This window comes from Falco peregrinus, chromosome 4 (genome assembly GCF_023634155.1).
Source record: "Falco peregrinus isolate bFalPer1 chromosome 4, bFalPer1.pri, whole genome shotgun sequence".
Lineage (NCBI taxonomy): Eukaryota > Metazoa > Chordata > Aves > Falconiformes > Falconidae > Falco > Falco peregrinus.
Window position 1 is genome coordinate 51,506,478 of NC_073724.1, and position 15,354 is coordinate 51,521,831.

General features: G+C 43.7%; 1 protein-coding gene and 1 long non-coding RNA gene across 2 annotated transcripts in view; one reads left to right on the forward strand and one right to left on the reverse strand.

Annotated features, from left to right (window-relative positions):
- The window catches only part of VWA3B (von Willebrand factor A domain containing 3B), a 74,153-nt gene extending 59,094 nt beyond the window's left edge, over positions 1-15,059 (reverse strand). The window contains exons 1-7 of the mRNA XM_055801535.1: positions 14,792-15,059; positions 14,315-14,376; positions 12,830-12,916; positions 11,039-11,257; positions 9,048-9,142; positions 6,423-6,673; positions 4,245-4,404 (exon numbers count right to left, since the gene is read on the reverse strand). Of these exons, the coding sequence (XP_055657510.1) occupies positions 4,245-4,404; positions 6,423-6,673; positions 9,048-9,142; positions 11,039-11,257; positions 12,830-12,869 (765 nt within the window). The 5' untranslated portion in view covers positions 12,870-12,916; positions 14,315-14,376; positions 14,792-15,059. The remainder of the gene's footprint in view (positions 1-4,244; positions 4,405-6,422; positions 6,674-9,047; positions 9,143-11,038; positions 11,258-12,829; positions 12,917-14,314; positions 14,377-14,791) is intronic.
- Positions 14,779-15,354, forward strand: part of LOC114012312 (uncharacterized) — a 33,541-nt gene continuing 32,965 nt past the window's right edge. Inside the window, exon 1 of the long non-coding RNA XR_008746785.1 lies at positions 14,779-14,853. This is a non-coding gene — a long non-coding RNA (uncharacterized LOC114012312). The remainder of the gene's footprint in view (positions 14,854-15,354) is intronic.

Here is a 15,354-nt window from a genome sequence, read left to right on the forward strand (position 1 = left end):
TGAAAACTATGCTAAGGCACATGGAAAATAAGGAGGTGACTTCCAACATGGCTTCACTAAGGGTAAATCATGCCTGACAAATTTGGTGGCCTTTGACGACAGGGTTACAGCATTGGTAAATAAGGGAAAAGCAACTGATGTCAGGCAAAGCATTTGACACTGTACCACACAACATTCGTGTCTCTAAACTGGAGAGACATGGATTCGACAGATGGGCCACTCACTGGATAAGGAATTGGCTGGATGGTCACACTCAAAGAGTTGCAGACAACAGCTCAATGTCCAAGTGGAGACCAGTGACAAGTGGCATTCCTCAGGGGTCGGTATTGGGACTGGCACTGTTTAACATCTTTGTCGGTGACATGGACACTGGAATCGAGTGCACCCTCAGCATGTTGCTGATGACACCAAGCAGTGTGCTGCGATCAGCATGCTGGAGGGAAGGGATGCCATCCAGAGGGACCTTGACAGGCCTGAGAAGTGGGCGTGGGTGAGCCTCATGAAGTTCAACAAGGCCAAGTGCAAGGTCCTGCACCGTGGGTCAGGGCAATCCCAAGCACAAACACAGGCTGGGCAGAGAATGGATCGAGGCCAGCCCTGAGAAGAAGGACTTCAGGGTGTGTGTTGATGAGAAGCTCAACATGGCCCAGCAATGTACGTCTGCAGCCCAGCAAGCCAACCGCACCCTGAGCTGCATCAAAAGAAACACAGCCAGCAAGCTGAAGGAGGCGATTCTCGCCCTCTGCTCTCGTGAGACCCCACCTGCAGTACTGCATTCAGCTGTGGAGTCCCCAGCATAAGAAGGACACGGACCTGTTGGAGTGGGTCCAGAGGAGAGCCATGAAGATGATCAGAGGGCTGAAGCACCTCTCCTATGAAGAAGACAGGCTGAGAGAGTTGGGGTTATTCAGCCTCGAGAAGAGAAGGCTTCGGGGAGACCTTATAGCAGCCTTCCAGTACCTAAAGGAGGCCTACAGGAAAGCTGGAGAGAAAGCCTTTCTACAAGGGCATGTAGTGCTAGGACGAGGGGGAATGGCTTTAAACTGAAAGAGGGAAGATTTAGATTAGATGATATAAGAAAGAAATTCTTCACTCTGAGGGTGGTGAGGCACTGGAACAGGCTGCCCAGAGGAGCTGTGATGCCCCATCCCTGGAAGTGTTCAAGGCCAGGTTGGATGGGGCTCTGGGCAACCTGGTCTAGTGGAAGGTGCCCCTGCCCATGGCAGGGCAGTTGGAACTGGATGATCTTTAAGATCCCTTCCAGCCCAAACCATTCTACGAATGACTAGCAATCCTAGGTCATGCACCACTAAAGACAAGACACCTGTTCAAGTCTGGGATGGCACTGCGGAAATGTTTCTGCACACACGTAATTTCATGCAGTAGTAAAGCAAATTCAGAATAACCTGTACACGCATTTCCAGTAGTGCCTTTGATACTGATTCATATTTCAGCTCCCTGAGTCAACAGACTGGCTACATGAACATCTTTTGTCCAGTTTGTATTTGAAGCTTCCAGGCTCTGGGATCCCTGCACTCTTCCACATCATTTCAAACTCTCTCCCTCCTCTACCTTTTGCCACAAATGCTTGGGCTAATCCTCAGTGCTGGAAGAGATCTCTCCCAGGCAGCAACCCAATCTCAACCTAGACCAGGGAAATTAATGAAGCAGCACCTTGACACCTCAGGCTTCCCTTAAATCTTGTAGAGGGGGGCAAGACACTCCATGTGGGAGGCAGGGCCCATAGTTACAGACAACTCTTGCTTGGGAACAAGTGGGTCTGTGATCAGCCAGGTTTCCTGGCATCACTGTTAATGTTGGTCAAATACTAAGGTTAAAGAGAAGTATGTTTCATTAAAGTGCAAGATTAAATAGAATACTTATTAGCTTTAGAAAAAGGTGCACAGAAACAAAATGAAAGAACTGACACCGATCTGTGCTTTAGTTCAGTTTTACAAGGTTCCCTCTCTGTTTCATCCAGCTAAAAAGCTATCCAAGCATGCACAGAGCTCTCCCAGCTGAAACCAGTCCTTGGACAACACCTTGCTCCTATTCCTTTTGCTGAAAGTGCTCCTGACCTGAGGCAATGCCTGCATATTGCACAACCACTTTTCCTTGTGTTCCTTCAGATTCACATCTTCTCCCCACTCCCTCCCAAGACTTCCAATAATTCATAAACTTGATATTCAATAAGGATATCAGTTTTCACACTTCCTCCAAAAAAGTGCCTGCCTCTGCAACTTTTAAAATGCTGCCATTTCTTGGGCATAGCTGATGCAGAACCAGCTCCTCACAAGAAAATAAACAAAATTGCAAACAACAGACAATTCACTCAACTACAAACCCAGCAATACCATACCACAAAGGAAATGTTCCTTATGGGTTAGTGGGGAAAGGTTAAAACCTTTCCATTTAGTCCTTCATATTTTGAGGAGTATAATTTATGCAGCCATCTAAACAAGCAAAAATACTACATACAAGAAAAGGAAGAATACCATGAACAGTTCCTCACAGTCTTTACCTTGGTGAGAGATGTGTTTTAGATGGGTGACCCACACTTTGCAGAGTGGGACCTGTACAGAACCATCAGTTTAAAACTGCGGATGCATCTGTGGCAGGTAGAGCTCAAACAATTGCAACCTTACAGCAGAGTGATCTTGAGCTTGGGACTGACGGGTCACGAGGAAAGGAAATCTAGGGAGTCACCACACATGGGAAGAAAGATCAGCTAAAGGAATGACAGGAAGAGCCAAGTCTAGGGGAAAAAAGAGCTATTGTTTTGAAACCACTTCTGTTGATGAAGCCAGTTCTGAGGAATGAGTCATTTATGACGGACTGTTCAGTGAGTATGCAGCTTTTGCCTAGGACTGAATGGGGTCTCTCCAGCCTGAAGTACAGTGAAGCTTGCACTCAAATGAACTGTCAGTTATGAATGATAATGACTATATTTAGGAGTAATTGAAGATGGTTTTATATTGAGCACCTGCCACAACTGACTCCCCCAGATTGCCTATTAGCTCACCAATGTCCAGAAAGAAGTAACAGACAACTCACTGTTGGACAGATTTTAATTTCTGTTTATTCATACACAGACCCACCAGATCCAACAAGCCTTTTTTTTTCATCCAGAAAATACTGAAATCTAAGTGGTTTGGGGGTTTTTTGTTTCCCACCAGGGAATCAGTAATATACTGCAAATTTAAAATGGTAATAAAATTTATAAAGGAAGCATTTTAAAAAGCATCCATAAAAAAATCCCACTGTTGCACAATTTGTTCCTCACCCAGTTCCTTTTTACTATCAGTTTCCAAACATCAGGGTTCATCTGGATGAGAATCCAACAGCACAGGGAACCAGAAAGAAACTCAAGCCTAATTTACCTTCTCCTTCAAACAACATCTCAGAATGCTATTTAGAAAGGAGTTAGAGTTGGATCTGTGCAGAGGCATGGATCTTAATGGCAGTGAAACCCAATGACCCAAGTCCACACACAGTAGGCCCAATTTTCCATTAAATTCAGCTGCTAGGGAGTAGAAACAAAGTACATTGTAAGCAAATTTCATAAAATAGCTCTTTAAGAACACAAGTTTTAGGTGACTAGGTAAAACGATGGTATATATGTTTTATGTCTTGTGACTCTGCTATAATGGATAAAGTAATATGGTACTTTTAGAAACAGGCAGAATTTAATTGCAACAATGCCTGTGCATGCTTTGGTTTTTTGTCCTGGAAGAAACTCTAGCTATAACCTGGCTGATGGAAAAGGACTTGCATACCCCTACCATGAGTTAATGCTTAAATAAATCTCTGTACTTACTATTTGGGATTTTAAATATAATTTTTCATGAGCACTTTGGATACATAACAAACTAAAAATGGTTTCCCTGCCTTCAATAATGTTGATACTAGCAATTTTCTCATAAACTTGAAGCCCTGAAAAACATATACAGCAAAGAAAGTGGAATGGAAGATGTTCTCTCTTTTCTTTAATGACCGAATATGTTATTTATTCTGTGTACTCTAGAAAAGAAAATAAACAAGTTCCTGCATTCAAAATACAGTACATTTACATAAACAGGCCATCAGTAAATATAGTATGCAGCTACACTTGGGGAAAAAAACTTTCCCAGTGCTGTCATTAATATTTATCTCTGCAATATTCATCTGGGCAAATCACAGCAGCCAGTCTGGCATTGAATATTCTTGTATTTACTTGAGGCCTCTGAAAAGATGTATGAGCTTACCGCCTCATCACTCATGGCTTCCAGCAGGGCTTCAGCAGAGCTGGTATGGCTGGCAGCTGTCATATGGTCCAGCTTCCAGAGCCACTTAGCAGCAGACTTTACAGTATGCTCAGACACTGGAGTAGATTTCTGTTGCCACTTCATAAGATCCTGAGCAGCCCTGAAAATGACATTAACTATAAATCAGAAATAGTGAGAATAATGCTGGCAGAGCAAAAGAGTGAAGCTCTGCTATTGTTACTATTCTTTTATATTCTTAAGTAATAATTACAGTAAACCACAGATACTAAATTCTGACTTGCAACAGAAGTAGTAGGGGAAAAATTAAACCCTTTTTTGAGACAACTGTTTCCAAAACAAGGCCAAGAGAGTTAAAGTACTTTTAAAATGGTTCCTAATTTGTGTCTTCCTTTAACATAAAAAAACAATCAGGTTTTTAAAATATATGTATAAAAAAAAATCTGGCTTCCACAGATCTCTTTCCACAACTTGCTGTATGACCTTTGTGTCAGACCTTTTTAACTGACAGCTTTTCTTGTAGTAGGGCTGATCTTTATCTACCCATCAAAATAAAACTTTTGATGCTAAGCTTTTTGGTATTTTAATTGATCAAAAGCCTTAGTCTTAATGGCAGTACAGAAGTACAAAGTGTATGTGCATGTAAGCCTGTGCATTTGTACAGAGAAAGACAGAAAGCAAATAAAAACCCAGCAGGTTCCAGCATTTGTGACATTCCATCAAGCGCTATTTTGAAGAGTTTCCTGCGTATCTAAAAGACAAGTATATTTTCCAAGATTCTTTTAAAGTAATAATTTATATACTATGTTGTCTTTTGTCTCCCTCCTGCAAAAGCAAACAAATCAGTGAACACAGTTACTGTGCTCCAATTTGGCTTTGCAGATCATTTTTAAAGAAAATGTTTTATGTGCTTTTCAAAAGCTATGGAAGTGACCTTCTACTTTTCAAATCTTGGTTGTGTCACAAGCTAGAGAATTAAGATAGGGCACCACAATCAAATCTGTAGGACAAAGCTTGGGTAAAACAACTTTAAGAATCACAAGTGTAGTTACAAGTTACCATTGTGGAAGGAATTTTAAAATCGTATGACCTAATTTGTGCATTGTTTTTTTTTTCCTAGTCACAAAATCCAACTCATCTATTCAAACCCAAGCTTATGTGTTCAAACTTTTATGCATATATGAGAATTTGTGCAGAGATAAATAAATTTGAATAGGTGCCTCTATTATTCTATCTGTAACTAAACCCAAATTCATTTACTTATGTTAAGGAAACAAGCACTTGTCTTTTGTTATGGAAATCTAGTATTGTTTCCTAGTTCTGCTACTGATTTCTGTGACCACTGAAATCTGTAGAAATACAAATGACTATGCTTATGACTAGCTGTAAGGCAGAAACCTGTAATTGCCTAAAGACACAAGAATGCCTAGGCAGTCAGACGGGACCTCACTGTTTCACTCTTTAATACTTAGATGCCTGAAGAGCATTACTGCTGTTGCAAAGTCCCCCTTATCTTTCTGGTTTTCTATGCTATATTTGTAGAAGGAATATACCAGTATTCAGGTTCTGTTAGTCTTTATCTGTTCTTCAGGGTAATAATGGTCTTCCGTTAAATGGAAGTAGCAAGCTTAGCATGACTGTGTGGAAAATCTGTAGATATTAGCATGACATGAATCAGGACAGTTTTGACTAAAGAAAACATATTATCCAAACTCATGTCTATATGATATGTGACTCCTTTTTATTCGCCAGCAATAGGCATGCATGCATTTCTTTGTTCAGCCTGGAGAAAAGAAGGCTCTGGGGACACCCTGTTGTCGCCTTTCAATACTTAAAGCCGGCTTATAAGAAAGATGAAGACAGACTTTTTAGGACAGCCTGTAGTGATAGGACAAGGGGTAATGATTTAAAGTAAAAGAAGGTAGATTCAGACTAGATATAAGGAAGAAATTTTTACAGTGAGGGTGATGAAACACTGGCACAGGTTGCCCAGAGAGGTGGTAGATGCCCCATCCCTGGAAACGTTCAAGGTCAGGCTGGACAGGACTTTGAGCAACCTGATCTAGTTGAAGGTGTCCCTGCTCATTGCAGGGGGATTGGACTAGATGAACTTTAAAAACCCCTTCCAACCCAAACCATTCTATGATTCTTTTTGCTTACCGAATGAGGTTGAATTTGGCAATTTGCGTCACCTGCTCCACGAGTACCATAGAAAGCGCATCCCGACATAGATCAAATTCAGTTGGATCCGCAGTGCCAAAATCCAAAACAATGACAATGCACCGTTCTTGAATAACTCCAAATATCTGCCGGCTCTCACTGGTTAACCATTCCATTCGCTGCTTATATAGCTTAATAGCTCCCATTAGACAATCCACAAAATGAAGAATCAGTTCTTTTTTGGCTGTCAGCTTTATTTAAATAAGGGAGAGAAGGAAACTGAACATCAAGACAAAAAACACAAATGCAGCCCGAAGCTTAGGACAGCTGCAATAGCTGGTTTGCAAGTGCCAGATATGCCAGCCAAGGTAGCAGTGAAAACAACCCATTTTTCTTCCACTATTTCAAGAGCAAATACTTGACAAATGCATCTAAGCTGCAAAGAAAAGACATTGCATTTTGTCCTAATTGCTTTTCATAATCTTTTTATATGAACATGGGACAGTGCCAGTGGGTTGTCTGACTTGTCTGTCTCAAGACTGGTGCAATTAGAATGAGCTGAACACAGGCTGGGATGTAGAAGGGGTTGAAGAGCAGATGGGTGAACAAACAAGGACACAGAAACTTTGTACGCTCTTAGACTAGAATTTTGACTGGCTCTTAAAATTTTGTACAGTGATACAAGGGAGCTTACAGTTTGGTTCGTTTGGTTCTGGGGCATTTCAATCTCCACCTTGTCTTTAGCATTTGAAAGGAAAATGTAAAACGTTTCCTGTTTGCACTATTATTTTACTAACAATGCCCAGCATTACAGATCAACTAACTATTTGTGGGTAGGTACTTAGGCAAATTTAGTTCAGACAACTGCAATCAACAACTAACACTTCCCATAGTGTATCACTAAAATAAGAAAAAACTAGATTCAGTATTAAAATTAAAACCAGCTGATCCATCCTATGAATATATGTATACACAGTCACCATGCAAAGTGATCTGTAGGTTTAAAAATTAACCGCAGGTTCCAGTAAAGACATTCTCTCAATATCTCTGACCCATGTAAGCTAACTCACCATCTACCTTCTACCTGTAACTACCTTTCCAGGACAAAGTACCAAACCTTGGATATGTTAGAGAAGAACTTTTCTCAGGGAGAAGGTATTTTGTGTGATAGTGTGCATAAGTCTTCCTCACATTTGTATTTTTCTCTGTTCTTTAATGTCAGCTAGGGCCCTGTAATGTGCCTCCCAGATACAGTCTCAGGCTGTCTGCCAAAGGAATGTAGTTCTGGGAAGGAGCACTTAAATCCAGTTTCCTCCTATGACAGCCAGACTCATACAAAGAAACTTACTGCACTACACTGATCTAACTCCATCTTTAAAGCAGTTTTCTTGCAGCACTTCTTTCACTTGTAGTTGGCTAGTCCAGATTCCTGTTTCTCTGAGGGCTGGAAAACCTCTGACTGTCTGGCCTAAATTTATTCATGGAAGTTCATACTCATTTATTCTTGGACTAGCGTGCCTTTTAGCATAGAAAACTATAGTTTTTCCCTAACCCTGTGATTTGCCTTTCTGTAGGCATTCAAGGACAATAATGCTACCCTTTGTCTGTCTTCTTCAGTCTTACATACTCAACCTCAACCAAGCCTTCTCATAAGATCAGCACTCCACTGCAGTTCATCCTACTAGCTCTTCTCAGTACCTGTTCTGGTTTGAATTGCTTCTTCTCAGCCTGTGGTAACTGTACACACTATTGTACACAATATCCTAAATGAGATCTTACCAGATCCTGTATAGTGGCATCGCTACCTTAATGCTACCAGAAATGTCTTTCCTACTGCTTTTAACATCCTAAGATTAAAAGACATTATGCAGATATTTCATATGCCATTAATGGGGGAAAATGAGGAGGAAAGGCTCCCTGAAATGCTGAGGGGTTTTCCATTTTTAAGCTTTGTGCCTCAGAAGTGACTCTAGTTACCAGAAAAAAATGACAAGACATTTGCTTTTGTAAAATCCTTTATGTATTAACTCCCTCCCCTCATCGCTCACATGCGTATCTCTTCAATCAGAATCCATCCCCTTAACAATGGGGCCACCAGCAGCTGTTGCTAAGACATTCCTTAGAACATGAGCCTGGGCAGAGATCCAGCTAGCTGTCTCTATAGAGTAGGCTGAGCCTTTTGTGACCCGCTGGCAGTAAGCAAAGCAGCGCTTTGCATCAGCAATGACAGCACATTATGTCTTCTTATTTCAGCATCTCCATTTATTTTATTGACTATGATTTTACTTTTTTTTAACTCAGTTGAACATCTTTTTTTTAAGTGTTCCCTCTTTCAAGACAGGGTAAATGTTGCTTAGAAACTGCAGTCTTGTCTGGAAAGATTTACTGCAATGCTGCACCAAGGCAAGTGCCTAAGACTTTGCAAGAAAAAAAAAAGATACCTAGCTTCTCTATCAACAATTGTTTTCACTAACAGTTTGACAAAACAACAACAAAAAAGATAAAGTCCTCACAAAGAATATAAATGTTTCATGCCATAGGGAGACATTTTAGTCACACCATTCTGCTACAGTGATAATAACTTCTAAGCGCACCAGGAAGTTACCACAACTCAGTCACACTTACATTATACACGCTGCCATCTTGTGCTCTCTTGTATTGAGGAAACAGACCATCTGCATACCGAGAAGCCACAAATTTTCCCAAGGTGGTCACATAATCTACAGTAAAGGTTACAAAAGATCAAGTTGCTAATAATAAGGATTACTTCAAACAGATATTTTTCAAGTTCATGTGCATACCATCCGTGTGGGAGGTACATGCATCTGTATGGAACTCGACCTTGATAAACTTGAGAGAAATTCTAATTATGCTTTTGTTTTCTGATTTTCTCTGGCTATGTGTATGATGGGACCCTGAGGGCACCAACAGGCCTCAATTGCCCTGACAGCCTGACCTGGCATTCCCACTCCCAGGGCGCTCAGACCTGGGAACCCACTCTTTGCTTTAGCTGTGTTGCAGGTGTACCTGTCTCAAGTTCTGCTAGCAGACCTCTCTCCTGGATAGACCTGTCAGCCCTATATTGTAGCCTTCTCCCCAGTTCAGTCTCCTGGATGTGGCTCGAAAACCTATGTTGTGGCCTTCCATGTCTCCAGTCTTGTCTCTGGCTCCATCTCCTGCAGCTCCTGGCTACACTCCCCAGCTGGTTCATCACTTCAATCTGTCTGGGACTGTCTGTGGACACTGTTAGCAGGACCCTGCTCTGCCTGCTGTGCTTAGATGCTACAGGACTGCATCCTGGTCAGTGAGGGCACTGCCTGGGCTATGATCTCCTTTGGCTCCTGGCTCATTTTCCCCCCACAGAGCAGCTCTGCTTTTGCTACTCCCTGCCAGTGTAGTCAGAAGAGGGGGAAAACCCCACATTTAATTATTTATAGGCCAAAAAGCTACATGGGATTTCAATAAATGAAAAGTTTAGGCAATTAAACTTCTGTATTATCCATTTACCTCACAACGGGACTTGCAAATATTTGTCTATCAAACAAAATACAAAATCTGGTACAGATAATGCTGTTCTCTTACACAACCAAATGGGTGCAGAAGTGGGTGCAACTAAGGAAAAGGTTGCACTCTGCTCTTTCAGTAGCTAGAAATCTTCTACAGGATCTCCACTGATAGGAAAACATTAGGGGTGGGAATATTTAACGTCATAAAGTAGCTATTCTGTACAGCATGCTGCCCTGCTAAACTAGTACGTTCTGCTCCTAAAATTACACTGTAACAACATTAACCCTGCGTAACAGCTTCTTCTTCATCTACAGCATATAGGATTTCCGGATCTGCACTGTTGATCTTTGAATGCCCCATGAACACAAGCCAGCCAAAACTTTAAATTATGCAACCTAGAACAATTGTAATACATTACAATTCCTACTTCTCAGGCAGCAAGCTGTTCAAAGAAAAGAATATCTTAACATGCTCTGCAAAGCACTATTATGGCCGTAGTTAATAATTATTAGCAAACTCTTCCCCTCCAGCTGTCAGATAACTGCAAAGGAACATTTTTCTATAGCTTGACTTTGCACAAAGAGCAGCTTGAATTCTAATCAAATTTAACTGCTTCCTTAAAGCTGGATCCCTGGAAATAATATACAATTCCAAGCAGGCCGGCTAGCCCTGATGATCAACTAGTTCATTCCAGATTATGGCATAGCATACATTATATTTACTACCTAAAAATGGACAGAGATCTTACGGTGTGTTATTTGCAGGAAAAAAAGACTAACAGCCTCAGCAGCACAAGTTATTTCCCAGCTACAGCTAAACTGGAGAGGATTTGAACTGGATCCGAGGGCAAAGCAACAGTACAGTTGAGTAAGGAAAGTCCCTCTCAGATCCTAAGCCCTTCTCAGATCAAAAGGAGATGGAGTTCCTCAGTTACCTGAACTGGCAATGTCAACAACTGTGGATACAGCTTCCCTTTCTGCCATTATCATGAGATAAGAGACAACATAAAAATCTCCGCTGTGCACACTGGGATGCAAAATGAGCGTGACCCTATAGACTATTCAAAGTCTGGGGTTTTATTATTATCCTTTTACTGATTTTTCACATACCTTTCCTGTGCTGGAATCCAATCTGTGACAAAATCTGGGGTAGGGACAATTTGTTTCTTTTGAGCCCGTGAAGTTGAAGCCATTTAGAAGATGAAATGAGGGGTTGTACATCTTCATCCCACTGATTGACTGTCACCCTCCTTTCCTTCTCTTTTGATAACTTCTTGTGTGCCTCATGGGAATCTTCGGAATCTTGTCTGTGCTTTGACTCAAAGACATCTGTTATAATAAAGAGAAATAAGGAAACACCACATTTATACTTTAACCACATGATTCACTTTCTTTACCTGCATTCTGTGGTGCTCCACACATAGCTCACCTTTGGTTTTCTTTTGTTATACTGAAAAATGTTCTTAATCTGGAAAGCTGCTCTCAGCCCTACATATTTACTTGCTGTTATGTCTTTTTATTCATCTATATCCATTTACCTTCAATTTATTAAAGAAAATGTCTCTTGTATGCTGAAATCCAAGCCCTGAAATCTAAGTCCAGTTTGCCAAATGGCAATTCTTCAAGCTCCTAAGACATCTCACCTAAGTCTTGGGAATCACAGCTCATAATATGCATTCAAAGATTCTCACACCATTGCTACATACCCATGAGAAGCACTATGCAATAAACAAAGATTTCTTAAAAAGTGTATGTTGGATTCCTACCATAAGCAACAGCAGTACCCACAGCAGATACAGACTTCATTGCAAGGCTGGTGAAACTCCCGCTCCTCATATTATTTACCTCAAGTGTAAATGATGGTTCTGGCAGTATCTCCTCCAGGCTGTGATGGATCATGTGCAGGAAATCATAGACACTAAGGCCCAGTTTCATTTAAAGTTCTACAGAACAATGAACATACCTCAGCATCAATGTATGGTTGGCTGGGCTAGCTCCACTTGCAACTGGCAGCAGAGGCAGCCCAGAGCCTAGAGTGGCTGAGGCAGAAATGGAAGCAACAACAGCAGTAATGTTTCTGTTCCTCAGCACAGAGGTTCTAGGACTTTGGTATTTCCTGTTTATTAACAAAATATTCTGCATGACCTAAGCTGGCTCTAGTTGATTAAATACCCTTGCTGTATCTAAGTTTACTTTCTGTGGACTTTTGAAATGGCTGTCCATTTTCCCCAGCATCAACATTATCTGGAGTATCCCAGTCGTCCATTGCCCATATACTGTAAGCTGACTGTAAATGTAGCAGATGTACTTCTACCTTTACTAAAACAGAACCTTCAGTCTAGTATGGAATGTGATCAGAACTCTCTGCTAAGATCAAATATTACAACAACTGACCTGGTTACAAAGTTTCATTAGGTAGACTTCCTCAGTTAATGGTACAGAGACAAAATGAGACTCTATCTTCAGAAATCATCTTTCAGTGACAGTAGGCTTCTATATGGTGCAGACTGGCACCAGCTCTTTCACAGTCATCAGTCCTACAAGCAGGGCGCTGGGCTGGCATGCCTGTGGAGGTTGGCATTTTACCAGCCCTACTCCTGTACTCCATACAGAAGCAGCAGTGAAAGATGTTAACTCTAGAGAGGCGAAGGTTTGCAGCTGTTCGAGCTTTGTATATAGTCAAGGACTGTTTATAGTACTTGAACAGTCATTCCCCAGTTTCCTCCTCCAAAAATACAGAAAGGCTAGCACAGCACCCCATATACAGCACAGGTAAGAGTGCCACAGTTTCAGAATGGCTTGTACACAGCTAGCAGCATGCACACCACAATGCTGCAAACGAAACTGGAAGTTATCCAGGGAAACACTGAATCTATGCAAAAATAGTCCTGAAATACTCACAGTCACTCCAGGCAAGTCTCTTACATGGGCTGCCAGTCATGACAGATCTCTTGATCAGCAGCTCCTCTTTGCTTTCTTCTTAAAAACCTGAGGAATTATTATTTTGAAAAAATATAAAATATTGCCATATATTTGAAAAAATATAAAAAATTGCACAGGTCAGTATGAACTGGAGACCGGCTCCACAGGTCCAGTCAATAACAAACTGCAGAACATTGAGATCAAGATGATTTTCCTCAAGGAGAATAATATTATAAATGAGAAAGGACAGCTACTCCCCATGTCAAGAAAGCCTGAAGTCAGATTTAACAGGGAGCCCCATACTCAGAAATGAGAAAGCAGGAAACCGGTAACATGGTTTCCATTTCTTAATCACAAAAAAGAGCCAACGTGGAAGTTTCCACACAGATGCACTAGAAAAATGAGTGTGGTGTTTTGGCCTGGTGTTAGCCAGTTGTATTATATTCTATTAGTGCTTTGCATTATACCTTACCATTGCTATAATCCAATTTATGTCTAAACCTGGGAGTATTTGAAGAATATTTTGTGAAGAAATTCATAACTTTGCCTATAAGACTACAAGACGATTCACAAAGAAAAATAATTATGTGTGTATACATGCATGTGTATGTGGTTTAAGGCCCAACTGTGAATAAGACACAACAAATGGATAGAAAACACAATGTCAAAACAAGGCAGCATAGATTGGCTGAGTGTATCACTTTAAGACATCATGTTTTGCCATGTACTCGAGTCTTCTTTTAATAAATAAGATGAATGAATGAATGAGGGGTATTTGTGAATCACCAGCAGGCCAGCTACTAGCTGTTGTCATCAAGCAGGTTTTCCAACGGGAAAAGCAAAAATGGGATAAAATAATAACCCAAAGATTTAGCCCCCTTCCTCTTTCCTCACTGCAGAACTGAACGTGCTATATATTCCTCTTATAAGCAGGTACATAATAACCTATCCAGTCTGTCATCCTCGTGCAGAAAGACATGAACAGTGTGAAAGGCAGGGGGGACTTCAACAAAACAGGACTCTGTTCTGTACCCTAACACCCCAGGCGTGGCACAGAAGATGCCCCGCAGCAGCACAACCCGCAACTAGCCTAGACTTGGTGTCAGCACAGTAGAAAGGAGCCCTTGCCACAGGGGAGCCATGACAGACAATGCCCATAGTGAACGGCCACAGTGGCACCAGACTTGTGCCATTTATCTCTCAGGCTGCAGAAATAGTGCCACAAATCTCTCATGTTAATAGCTGAGACACATTTCAAGCAGCAGCCTGTATCAGAGAACAAATCCCAGGTGCCATCTCATCTTCCAGATGCCCAGCAGTATGGGAACAAGTTTTTCCCTTGTGTTAACCTCCAGCACCACCCCCAGCAGCCTGAACAGCACCTGGATGTGAAATGCTGGCGCTGTATGAAAAGAAGCAGTTGAAAGGAGACGAAGCAACTTCCAACAGAAACAGCCAATTTACCTCGAGTCTTGGAAAGGCGAGTTCAAAACCGATGACAGCCGGGATAACCTTCAGCCCAGAGCCTGAATCAAAACAGGTTATTTTTGAAAGGTGAGCGAGAGTTCATCTGGGCACCTCTACTGTCTCGGGCCAGTGCAAACAACCCGCTACAACCTTCACCCACCGCACGCTTTGGGTGTTTAACAGATGTGGCAGTGTTTGCCGAGGCCACACGGGCCAGGTTGTCCCTCACACCCGGGAACACCTCGGGAAAGCCCACGCACGCCCCGGCCCGAGAGGCCACCCCAGGCCACCTGAAGCGCCGCACCCCCGTGACGGGTGCGGAGGGCCGCGGCGGGGCTGGGCCGCCTGCTGCGGGACGGGGCACAGGCCGGCACGGCAAGCCCACCGCGGGGCCCGGGGAAGAGGGGGAGCGCGGGGCAAGGCCCGACGGGCCGCCGGGGCCACCCAGAGGTGAGGCGCGGCCGGGTCACTCACCGGCGCTGGCAAGCGGTAGCCGCGTTACGCCCTGGCGGCCACCCCCACAGCCGCCACCTGAGGTAACCGACCGCGTCCCCAGATACGCTGCGTGGAAACGGGCGGGGAAGGAAAGCCGAGGCCTCCCTGGGGTGAAGGGCTACAGGTCGGCGTCACATCCCGCCCCGAGCCCGCCCGCCAGCGCCGGGACTGCGCAGCCCGCTGCCCTGCGGGAGACCGGGCGGCCGCCGTGCTGGGGGCTGCGCCGCTGCCTGTGCCCTGCGCAGCGACTCGGGTGCGGAGCCGCCCCCGCCCCGCGGCGCCCCCTGCCGGCGCCGCCGCCCGCCCTCACCTGCCTCCGGCCGCCCCGCCCGCCCGCAGCCCGCCCGCAGCCCGCAGCCCGCAGCCCGCAGCCCGCAGCCCGCAGCCCGCAGCCCGCAGCCCGCAGCCCGCCGGGTTGCCGCGGCACGGCCTCACCCCGCCCCCCGCAGGGCCCGAGAAGGCGGCGCGGGCGGGCGGGCGAAGCGCGGGGCAGAGCTGCCCGAGGGCGGCACACGGGCGGGCGGCGGCGACGGGCTGCGCCC